The sequence below is a fragment of the Balaenoptera ricei genome, chromosome 1, assembly GCF_028023285.1.
Source record: "Balaenoptera ricei isolate mBalRic1 chromosome 1, mBalRic1.hap2, whole genome shotgun sequence".
In the NCBI taxonomy this organism is placed as follows: Eukaryota; Metazoa; Chordata; class Mammalia; order Artiodactyla; family Balaenopteridae; genus Balaenoptera; species Balaenoptera ricei.
This window is the reverse complement of record NC_082639.1, coordinates 6,230,296-6,241,989: the sequence shown is the minus strand read 5'-3', so window position 1 is coordinate 6,241,989 and position 11,694 is coordinate 6,230,296. Positions and strand designations below refer to the sequence as shown.

Sequence of the window (11,694 nt, the reverse complement as noted above, 5' to 3'; positions counted from 1 at the left end):
CCTCGGCAGGGACCCCAGCGAGACACGGGGCTTTTTCAGGTTCTACAAACACCTGGACCGGGGTTACAACTCCTGTGCGCGGACAGACCTGTACTTCATGCCTCTGGCGGGATCCAAGCTGGCCAAGAAGAGGGAGGAGGCCGTGGAGAAGGCCAAGCGGGAGGCCGAGCAGAAAGCGCGCGAGGAGCGGGAGCGCGAGAAGGAGAAGGAGAAGGAGCGCGAGCGCGAGCGGGAGCGGGAGCGGGAGGCGGAGCGAGCGGCTGTGAGTCGGACTGGCAGCCTGCGCGGAGGGCTCCCGAGGGCTGGTCCCCACGCTCGCTTCGGGGGTGGGCCGCCACCGCCTGGCGTCCTCACAGCAGCCGTCCACCTCACCTCTGTGTCCCAGACACGCGGACCCATCCGGGCCCCGGGTGCCCCGCCCCTGCAGGGCCCGGACCTCGGCTGGGCCGGGTCTGGGTCTGGGGCGCGGGGGGACCCAGTTGGCTGGGCCGGCGGCTGGGTGCGCCCAGCCCTCACAGCCTCTTTTCCTTTAGCAGAAGGCCTCCAGCTCGGCGCACGAAGGCCGCCTCGGCGACCCCCAGCTCGGTGGTCCCGGCCATATGCGGCCCTCCTTCGAGCCCCCGCCCACCACCATCGCGGCTGTGCCCCCGTACATCGGGCCCGACACGCCGGCCCTCCGGACTCTGAGCGAGTACGCCCGGCCCCACGTCATGTCGCCCACCAACCGTAACCACCCCTTCTACGTGCCCCTCAACCCCACCGACCCGCTGCTGGCCTACCACATGCCCGGCCTCTACAACGTCGACCCCACCATCCGCGAGCGGGAGCTCCGCGAGCGGGAGCTCCGGGAGCGTGAGATCCGGGAGCGCGAGCTGCGGGAGCGGATGAAGCCGGGCTTCGAGGTGAAGCCCCCGGAGCTCGACCCCCTGCACCCGGCCGCCAACCCCATGGAGCACTTCGCCCGGCACGGCGCCCTCACCATCCCCCCCGCCGCCGGCCCCCACCCTTTCGCGTCTTTCCACCCTGGCCTGAACCCCTTGGAGAGGGAGAGACTGGCCCTGGCGGGCCCCCAGCTGCGGCCTGAAATGAGCTACCCGGACAGACTGGCGGCCGAGCGCATCCACGCCGAGCGCATGGCCTCGCTGACCAGCGATCCCCTGGCGCGGCTGCAGATGTTCAACGTGACCCCGCACCACCACCAGCACTCGCACATCCACTCGCACCTCCACCTCCACCAGCAGGACCCTCTCCACCAAGGTGGGGGCTCCAGGGAGCCAAGGGCAGAGGACGGGCCGGGGGGCGCGGCCGAGAGGTCTGCGGAGAGCGGGGCTTAGCAAGCCCCCGTCCTGCAGCGCCTGCTCTGCTGGCCGCCTTCGGGTCCTGGGGGTGAAGGGCCCGGGAGGCAGCCCTGGGGAGGGTGCCAGTCCAACGAGCTGGGAGGAGGGACGCTGGCTGGGGCAGGGCTGGAGCGGCCCTGGGGTTCCTGTGGACCTGAAGGCACGGGAGGGCCTGGGGCAGTCGGCCAGGCGGGCTCTGCTGATCCAGGGTCCTGGACGAAACGAGGTTGGGGAGGCTCTGCCTGTGGGCGCGCTGAGGAGGAGGAGGAGGAGGAGGAGGAGGAGGAGGAGGAAAGCCGTGGCCAGCTCTTCACTTTGCGGCTCTCCAGAGCTTCGCTGTAGGGGCGGGGAGGCCGCGGAGGGCGACAGCTACTTTGGGTCGGGGTTGCTGGTGGCCCTGGTGACCAGAAGCCAGCCGTGGAGAGGAGCAGGTCCCTGGGAGTTGCCGCCAAGAGGGCAAACGGCGAGAGACCGCCCAGAGCCCTGCGCCACCTGCATGTGCACTTCTGCCCCTTTTCCTAGGTTCAGCAGGCCCAGTTCACCCGCTGGTTGACCCCCTGACCGCTGGCCCGCACCTGGCTCGCTTTCCCTATCCCCCTGGCACCCTCCCCAGCCCTCTGCTTGGACAGCCCCCACATGAGCACGAGATGCTTCGCCATCCAGTTTTTGGTGAGAGCGCGCCTGGGGAAGGGGTGGGGTCCAGGGCAGAGCTGGGGTGGTGGTCTGCGCGACGGTCCCCATTCATTCATGTATTCATGTATTCAGCACATACCTCCTGAGTGTTGGGAGGCTACTTGGGAACGAGGCAGGCAGACCCCTGTCCCTAGGGAGCTGGGGGTCAGGGGTGTAAACGTGTATCAGGAGCCGGGACGATGGTGGGCAGGAAAGAGATAGCAGAGGTGCCGAATTCAAAGGAGGGCTGAGGGCAGGCCTCTGTGAGGACCAGTCAGCAGGCTGAGGAGGACGGGGCCCAGGGGCGGGGTGGGGTTCGGGAGCCGCACTTCTCTTTTGCGGGCGGGCGGGGGCTGGGCGGGGGTTCTGCTCCGGTGCTCCCTGCCGGCGAGGTGGCCTCTTGCCCGTCCCTTTGGGAGGCTCCCTCCTGACCCGAGCTCCTTCCGGCCTCATCCTGGCTTTTCTGTCTCAGAGGCTGTTCTGTGTTTGGCAGGCACCCCCTACCCCCGAGACCTGCCTGGGGCCATCCCACCCCCCATGTCGGCGGCCCACCAGCTGCAGGCCATGCACGCCCAGTCGGCGGAGCTGCAGAGGCTGGCCATGGAGCAGCAGTGGCTGCACGGACACCCGCACGTGCATGGCGGCCACCTCCCGAGTCAGGAGGACTATTACAGGTGAGGCGGGAGGGGCTGGGAGGGAGGCCAGGCTCCCACCTCCCCGACCCCCTCCCGCCCCTCCCGGCTGCACCCACACTCGGCCCCCCGCCCCGTGTCGACAAGCGCCGGACTCCTCCCCCTCGGCTCCACCCCCCCACCCCCCCACCCCCGGCCTCTTGGGCCTCCTGTGGAGCCGTCTTGAGGAGGGGAGCCGGGGGGGGGGGGTCAGCGGTGTGGAGGCCGCCCAGGGCATCCGGGCCCTCCAGCTGCAGGCCTACCCAGGCCTGACGCTGATTACTTCTTCCGTTTTGTTTCTTTTTCCCCCCCTCTTTCCAGTCGACTGAAGAAGGAAGGTGACAAGCAGTTATGAGTTATTTATTTGTTAATGCTGTCTGTGGAAACCCCAATTCTTGGGGGAGAAGCAGGACTTTTTACATACAATAGGAGCTGCAAAAGCAAAAAGAATATCTTCTAAAGATTTCTTTATATATTTAAAAACCCCACAACTAAAAACGTATCGGCATACTAGTGTTCGTTTGTAGAGAGGATTCCTTGAGACTGGTTTGGGTCTCCCTGCATGACAGTCCCCCAGAAACTTAGTGAGGCCTGGACTGGACTGAACATTCAGAAAACTCCCCTGCAATCTTGGGGTTTGGCTTTAGTTTTCTTTTCCTTCCTTGATTTCTTCAGTAGGTGCTAGAATCCAGTTCACACCCTTCACTGTGCGTGCAGACACACTCAGTCGCGTGTGTTCCAAAACCCACAAGGTTTGCAGATAGGCAGAGTATGAGTTTGGAATCCAAGAGCTGTAATTTTTAAAAAATCTTTTATTTTAATACATTGTAGGAAATCTTCATAATTTGAGGAAGTTCTGCGCATGGCTTTTTACGTCTGTAAATAATTTTAGAACAGCCTTTTTTTTCTTCCACAAACTACTATTCTGATCTATTTTTTCCAGCCATGTCACTAATTGTGAATTCCTACCAGCTGTTGACAGAATACAGAGTTGATTTTTTAATAAAAAGTTATATATAATTATCCCTTTAATTAAAGGGAACAGATGGGCGTTACTAGTTAACAAACGGGCAAAAGCTTGGGACTAGGTTTGGGCGCAGCAGGGAGCAGCCAGGGGTTTGCAGGGACAGTGTTACAAACCGTTTCTTTGTTGTGCTGCTTTGGTTTTCACTTCTGTCTGTTCCCAGCTTGTGCTTTGCCAGCGGTGCAGACATCTGTTAGCTTGAACCTCTCATCTTGCACCAGGAGCGCAGGAGTTCAATGTCCCCCATTCTGTCTCTGAGGGATCGAAAGCACATGTGTCTGTGTGTCAGATTGTAGATTTCCTTATAGATTTCTCTGCACACGCATTTGATTGTTCTGAATGAACTGCCTTTTTTAATACTTGGACAATTTCATAAACATTCTAGAAAATCCAAGAAAACGATTCCCTGCAAGTTACTCAGCACGTACGCTTGCCAAAGGGATCTGTTAGAAATCTGCTTTCTCGTGCGTGTCGTCGTTTGGATCTTCTTGTGAGGCCAGGCCATCCTTGCCACGGCCCGAGGCTGCTTTGGAGTGAGGGAGATCCCGGAGTTGGTTCGGCTGCGGGTGGCGGCCTCTGTGTTACCCCAGGAACAGGGACCCACGTCGGACAGGAAGACACTTGGCGTCCCGCTCTTCCTCCCGGAAGCAGGACGGGGGTCACAGCTGTGGACGTGGAGTGAGAGGCAGCTCCACCTGGGAGCAGGTGGCCCAGAGAGCCCGCCTCGGCTTTCTGAGTTGCCGGCGTGTTGCACTTTCTCCAGAGCAGAGGGTGGGGAAGTTGGGAGGACATTCTGCACCTGTTGATCACGCTTTCTGCCAGGACGTGACCTTTTCTGTTCCTCTTCTCTCAGCCTCTCGGGGGCTCTCTCTGCCGTGGTGCGCGGAGTTCCCGCCTGGGGGTCAGTGGACGTGGAGCGCGTCCAGGACCGGAGCCACAGAGGGGGCGGGACGAGAGGCTGGCGCTTTGACCCAGAAACCAGCAGGCGATAGCTCAGATTCAGGTTCCGGATTCACACTTGCCTCAAGGGCATTTCCAGTGTCCTCTAAAACCACGTTCGGTTTCCATTGGGACAGATAGAGGATGGTTTTGTCTGTTGAAAATGTTTGTAGGTTTTTTCTTTCGTTTTCTCTCATTCCATTTCTGCCTTAACTTTAGCTCCTTGGGGGGAGGCAAGCTCAGATGAACACTTTGTCATCGCTTGGGTGGCCACGTTGGCCAGGGGCGTTTGTGTCCCCGGGGCTAGTGACGTGCCATCAGGGCGGGCTCGCGCTCTGCGGCCTCCGCGCTGGGCCCCTTCCTTCCGGCTCCTGCACGGAAGCCCCCGCCTGCTTTTCTCCCTTTTGGTGGAACGTGACGCCTCCCGCTCAGTTACCCTCTTTTCTCTCCTCTCTCCGTCGTCCATTTCCAAAGAAGAGAGAGAGCTGAAGTACTTGGAAGTCTGTACTTGAAAACTGTCTGAAGGCGTTTTCTCCTTAGGTTTTGGTTTTCTCCCCATGTCCCCAGGTGAAGCACTGAGATTCTTCCATTTAAAAACCCACAACCCGAAACCCTCACCTGGTCAACTGCAGCGTGTGTCGGAGGCCCCAGAGGCCCCAGACCTTCACGGTGTCTTTGAAGCCCGACCCCTTGGTCTCCTTTTGGGTTTCCTCCCTTCGTTTGCAGTTGTTTTGCTTTTCCGTGTTTTATGTGTATCTTGTTCACTGTCGTCGGGTTGAGCTTCACTTCGCTGCAGCAGCAGCAGAGCGGAGTGTACATTCTGATTTGCTACGTTTATATATATCTTGAAGCTAAATGTATATATGAGTAGTTTGCCATGAGATAACACAGTGTAAACAGAGTAGACACCCAGAAATTGTGACTTCTGTGTTCTCTCCATTTGAGTATTTTGTAATTTTTTTGAAATATTTGTGGACATAAATAAAAACAAGCTACACTACAGCAGCTGCGTGTTCTCCGGTGGACTGCGTCTCATCCCTGGGGTGGGCGGGGGAGGCGTATTGGCCGTTGTCCCGACCTGGGTCCCCCCGGGTGCGGAGGGGCAGGGGGATGGTTTGGTTCTCCGCGTTGCCAGCACGCTGCTTACCCTCCGAAACAGCTTCCAGAGAGCCCCACCTGCACCGTCTGGGGGGAAGGGGCTCTCTGGCGGGTACACCGCCCTCGGGGGGAGGCTTCAACCTGCTGACTCGGGACAGTCAGGACGTGCAGTGGCTCCCCAGGCAATGGGCATTCAGTGCCCATCCGTGGGCATTGATGAATGGGCGTTCATCGACGGGGGTGATGGCGTTGGGACCAGAACACCCCCTCCTCACTGCTCCCCCTGCCGTTCGTCCTGCACCTCTAATTTGTGGGCACCCTCCGAGGCGCGTGGGCCTGTGGCTCCTTCTCTGCTGAGGAGAGGTCTGAGCCACCAGCCAGGACAGTGGCCTCCTGCTCCTGGCCGCTCCTCTTGCCTGTCCCCTCTCCGCCTCTCGCCGAGGCCTGCCGGTACCCCCAGCCCGCCTTCAGCAGCTGGAGGCGCCCTCCAGGTTGAGGATGCCCCCAAGCCCCACGGGGGAGTCTTGCCCACTGACAGTGCACCGGGTGACCTGCAGGGTGTGCGTGTGGCCACGAGGGGGCAGCAGTCACCAGGTTGGGTTCGGGGCATTTCCTGAAGCTTCAAGACTGTCGTTGGAAATTTATATGCCCGCCTTTTTATCTGGGATCTGGCCATGATGATGGAGCATGAGCAACCCCGAGTGCTTATTGTTAGTAAACGATCTTCAAACCAGGCAGGGTCCGTCCGCCTGTGTTGAAGGCCTGGGGAACGGCACGTGTCGGGCACCACCTAATTCAGGGCATGAGAAAGCTTTGCCAATCGGAAGGGCCCAGGTGGCATACCCATCAATGGCCCTAGAGACACTTCCGTGCCCTCCAGCAGCAGGAGCCCTGCTGGGCAGTTTGGGTAGTTGGGGGAACAAAGTGAGGGCCCTGCAGGCGTCATGGGAGGCACATGTGACTGTTGTCATGGGTCACGGATGAGAAAGTGTGATGGGGCAGCGGGGTGAGTGGGTGGAATCCAGGTGCCACCTCTGCTGGTCTCTTTTTTTCTTTTTTTTAATTTTTATTGGAATATAGTTGCTTCACGATGTTGTGTTAGTTTCTGCCGTACAGCAAAGTGAATCTGCTGTGCGTATACATATCTCCCCTCTTATTTGGATTTCCTTCCCATTTAGGTCACCACAGAGCACTGAATAGAGTTCCCTGAGCTGTACAGTAGGTCCTTATTAGTTATCTATGTTATACATGGTATCAGTAGCGTATAGGGCTGTCTCTTATGTAGACCGTGCTCTTTATGAAGCTGAAGTTTTCAGTAGGTATAGATTTACAAAGTAGAAATTTAAAGAAGGTTGAATGATGAGACATCAGTGTCTGTAAATGGAGACGTAGATTTATGCCTCAGAAAAGACCCTCATCAGAGCTGCACAGGCTTGTAGTAGTTTGTCAGGTGTGGACACCTGTGGCCATTGTCCCCCACCTTGCCGTGCACCCATTCTGAGGCAGAGGGCCCGCTGCAACGGATCCATGAGCCCGAGAGGAAGGGTCTGATGTCTCTCAGCTGTGCCCCCAGCCAGGGTCTCGGCTCTGTTGCTTCCCAGACAAGCTGGCCACTCCTGCCCCTTGGCCCTGTGGGTGGACGGACCCTCAGCCTGGGCACGGTGGCTCAGCCCCTCTGGTTCCCTGCAGCGTGGACTCAAAGTGGCACTTGGCAGGGCTGGGTTCACGGCTGCCACATGGGTCCTTGTCCGTGGTAAGTTCAGGTGAACGGGGCACATCACTTAGGCACCACCTGGGTAAGTCAAGGCCAGTTATCTGCAGGGCGAGGATACACAGCAGAGAGATCAGCAATGACCTTCCGAGAAGACATCAACTTCCAGGGCTGCGTGCACAGCTGTGCAATCGTGGACACGAAACAGCTGCTGAGGGAGGGCCAGGGCGGCGTGCTTCTGCCTGGACACACTCGGGGACCCTGCATCCGAGCCACGAGCCCTGTGCCAACCTCAGGCCTTACGATCCCTGCTCTGCCCACACGGCGAGACCCAGGGAGGTGGGAGGGCACCAACACAGACCCCCCGATACCACCGTCAGCCTCTCGTGGCTAACCCTGTTGGTGCAGGCGTGTTCCTGAACTCAGAACTATGGAACCAAAACAGGACCGGTTACCCAGACACCCGGGGTCAAGCGAAGGGGCCCCAAGACCAGTGCGTGGGTCTGTCCTGCACTGGAGCCCTGAGCAGGTCCTTCCCAGGGGTCTGTGGGGGCACAGAGCGATGGGGGCCCTCGGCCTCCCTGCCTCCTCCCAGGGAGGGTCAGCCAGATGAGCCTGCGGGGTAGGCAGCCACTGCACGTGGCCGTCCAGCTGGGCTCGTTGCGGCTACAGGCTCGAGTGGGCCGTCACTGGAGTCCTGGCGCTCGGGGTTGGGCCTGGCGGGGCTGCAGTTACCGTTGTGGACGGAGCAGCCCGGCCTTTCCCCTGGGACTCGCCCGCCCTCACTGGGTTCTCTGTCCTGCACTGTGGGCCCTCGGGGGGCTCAGTATCCGAGGGGTCCTTTCCCCGGGTCCTCGCAGGGCTCTCAGCTGCTTCAGCGAGATTCCCCACCGTGTGTAATTGTTTCTTCTTGGTCTCTCGGGGCCCCCAGGCTGAAGAAGCTGCCCCTGCATCGCCCCGACCCAGCTCTGTGCTTCCACGGGCACCCCGTTGCCCCCCTACCTGGGCACCTCGTTCCTGGACCACGTTCCAGAGTGGGGGGAGGCGCGTGCTCCTTTCATGTTTGCTGGATGAACGAACAGGCCCCGCAGAGGAAGTGGCCTTGGTGCACTGTCCAAGTGTGCTGCTGAGTTACAGGTGAGGGTGAGCAGCTAGAAGTGCCTTTAGCCCCAGCCGGGGATCTGGCCCCTCTGCTGTGGCTCCTAGAGTGACCCCTCCCTCCCCGTCAATTTTCTTAGTCCCGCACCCCACCCCACCCCACCCCACCCCCCAGCTATGCCCGCTCCAGGATCTCACAGACCCTCTGGCTCCAGTCCTGGGCAAAGAGTTTTGGGTGAGGAGGGGACAGCCGCTTTACGACAGTGACCTCCGGTGAACCCCTCAGGTGTGGACAGCCAGTGCCGCGAATGAGATTAAAAATAGCACTTTAGGGCACGTCCCTGGTGGTGCAGTGGTTAAGAATCCGCCTGCCAACGCAGGGGACACGTGCCGCGGAGCAACTAAGCCCGCGCACCACAACTACTGAGCCCGCGTGCTGCAACTACTGAAGCCCGCGCGCCTAGAGCCCGTGCTCCACAACGAAAAGTAGCCCCTGCTCGACGCAACTAGAGAAAAGCCCGCGCGCAGCAACGAAGACCCACCGCAGCCAAGAAAAAAAAAAAAAATCACTTTAATAAAGGCACTTCTTAGCAGCCCCTTTTGGCCCAGGGAGGATCCCTGAGGCCGGCAGACTTGTCTTAGGGCCAGTTTCTTCTGTGTACCTGACCACTGCTTGTCACTCCCGGGTCCCCTCCACTCCCCTTATTCGTTGCATGGGCTCTGCTGCAGGTCCTGCCCCAGAGCAGATGTGAAACTCGGTCCTCCCTGACATACCCAGTCCTGGCCACCAGGTGGCAGTGTCTCCATAGCCCAGGCGCCATCCCTCTGTGTCCACCAGCCCCCCCCAACCCCGCGACATCTGCAGCTTAGGCTGCAGAGAACAGTCAGGGTTCCCCCAGCCCCCGACCCCACCCCACGGCTGAGACGATCAGGGGAGAGGCGTGTGGGTACCACGAGTATTTTGCAAAAGAACTGACGTTTCCTGGAGGTGGGGTGGGGGGGGGGGGTTGGAGATGAAGGGGCAGGGTGTTCTGGGCAAAGGGCAACTGGAACAGGTCACGGCTGGAGCAGGGGCGAGCGATGGCCGAGAAGGGGCCTGGGGGCTGCAGGTGGGGTGGGGTGGGCACTGCCCAGGCGTGGATGTTACAGCGAGGGACAGACGCTCTCGCCCCCATGCTAGCTAGTACACAGCAGGCCCTCGGTAAATCTTCGATGGACCCACGATGCACCCTCAGCCCGGATGATTTCCAAGCATCGTGGCCCCAGGATCCCCCAGCCCTGAAAAGTCCCCCTGAGCTACTGCTGCCCTGGGTGCCCCGAGTGTGCCCCCAGCACAGGACACCTGCTCCTCTCCTCCAAGTCTTCCAGCTGGAGGCTTCTCAGTGCCCTCGACCTCACAGCCAGGAAGAGGGCACAGCACACAAACACACCTGAGAGCAGGAAGAAGCCAGGGCGCTTCTGTCTGTTCTGGCAGATCCCAGGGAAGCCAGCTCCGTTCCCTAGAATCTACCTGTGGTGTGATGGGTGTGGGGACACCCCATCACCCAGGCCCCGTATCCCAGCCCATGGCCCGGGGCTCGTCCACAGCCTCGGAATCCGGAAATCAACCCGATGATGGCTGTGGTTTCACCCTGGGTTCTCAGTGCCATGGATGGCGTGGCTCAGGGGCCAGCGTGCTCCCTCCCAAGTAGCCTCAAGGAACAGGGTTGACCTTCAAGTTCACGGAAGGGAAGGTCAGGTGTGGATTCAAGATGCGTGGCATGGTCCTTGTCTTGTTTTCAGTGGTCTTTGTTTTAGTCTCATCCCGGGACCACAGAGCAAAGGTCTCCCTCCCTGTCCTCTGTCCACGGATGGAAGCCCATGCTGCCTCGAGGCGGACTTCCAGGGAGCAAGACCCAGGAGGCCACGGCCAGGCAGGAGGGTGGGCAGCCAAGGCCACGGGAAGGGCCCGGGGGGCTCAGAGGCAGGCCGGGGGGGTCAGGCTTGCGGGGCGGGCGCATGACCCTGTGGGAGCTGGGCCAGCACTTAGTGCTCGTCTCAGGGCCCAGGTCCTCCTTCCCAGCAGAGGGAGGAGATGTACTTAGCCTCGCCCACGGGCGAGCAGCCGTCCCTCTCATTACTGTCATCACGGCTCGAGTTTTAAGTCAAGAGAGTGGTTCTCTGAGATGTGGAAGTCAAACGGCTGTGGCTCTTGGTGAGTCCCGGGCCTCCTGGTTTGGATCCTGGGGTTGTGTCCACGGCCACCTGCTGCGGACAGACCGGAAGGTCAGGGCAGCTGTTTGGAGCCGGCCCGATGCTCTGCTCAGCCCACCGGTCCCGAACAGTGCCTGACTCAGAGTGGATTCTTAGAAAAAAGAGGCTGACGACAACTCTTCCCTCGTGAGAAAGGGTTCTTCGTTTACTTAGAAAGTTCTAGGAAGAGCGCCCAGGGTTCAGTAAGCCAAGAGTGAGAAGGGGCCTCCCATTGCTCATCTTTCTTGCAGATTTGACGATTCTAGGCAAAAACAGCCCAGGCCAAGGACAGCCATTGAACACCACGTTTTCTAGAAAATCCAAAGGCCTTCTAAAGCAATATAAATGTGGGGAGGATGAGTCTGGGGTCCCAGAGAAAGCATGGGACTTAAGGAGGCCCAAAGGGGCTGTGTGACTTTAAAAAGTCACCGAACCTCTCTGTGCTTCACCTACACATAGAGCGGGGATGATGAGACCTGCCTCACTTACCTCGTGACCACGAAGGGTAAAATGACATGATATTTACCCAGTGAGTCCATGGGGAAAGGCCTCACTGATCTCAAGCAGGGCAGGCTGCTCAGAGGAGGTGGAGTTTTAGACGGATCTTAGTTGATGAGTCGGAAATCGATGGGCAGGAAAGAGGTAGAAGGACTTCACCCACGGAGAGTCTGTCTGCGGTTGAAGAGGGCTGGGTGGTTGCAGTTGCACAGAGGGTGGTGGCCTCAGGGAGATGGGCGGGGCCCAGGTTGGGCGTGAGTAGCTTAGACCTGGTTTCTTAGGCTCTGGGGAGCTACGGAAGGTGTTAAGAGGGAGGAGAGGGGCTCAGACCTGTTTACAGCTCCCCCAGCACAGGGTGGTAGACGGACACGAGCTCGTGGACCAGGGAGGGGGCAGGGAGGAAGGGCCTGGATC

The 11,694-nt window shown here is 59.6% G+C and overlaps 1 protein-coding gene across 6 annotated transcripts in view; it reads left to right on the top strand.

The window, feature by feature from the left end:
• Positions 1–5,645, top strand: part of RERE (arginine-glutamic acid dipeptide repeats) — a 423,843-nt gene extending 418,198 nt beyond the window's left edge. For 5 of the 6 annotated variants that reach the window (XM_059911901.1, XM_059911983.1, XM_059912037.1 and 2 more), the window contains 5 exons: positions 40–262; positions 534–1,257; positions 1,860–2,006; positions 2,503–2,683; positions 3,002–5,645. In XM_059911901.1, the coding sequence (XP_059767884.1) occupies positions 40–262; positions 534–1,257; positions 1,860–2,006; positions 2,503–2,683; positions 3,002–3,035 (1,309 nt within the window). In that variant the 3' untranslated portion in view covers positions 3,036–5,645. The remainder of the gene's footprint in view (positions 1–39; positions 263–533; positions 1,258–1,859; positions 2,007–2,502; positions 2,684–3,001) is intronic. The other variant, XM_059911997.1, reaches the window with a different exon arrangement.
• Positions 5,646–11,694: the final 6,049 nt, after the last annotated feature.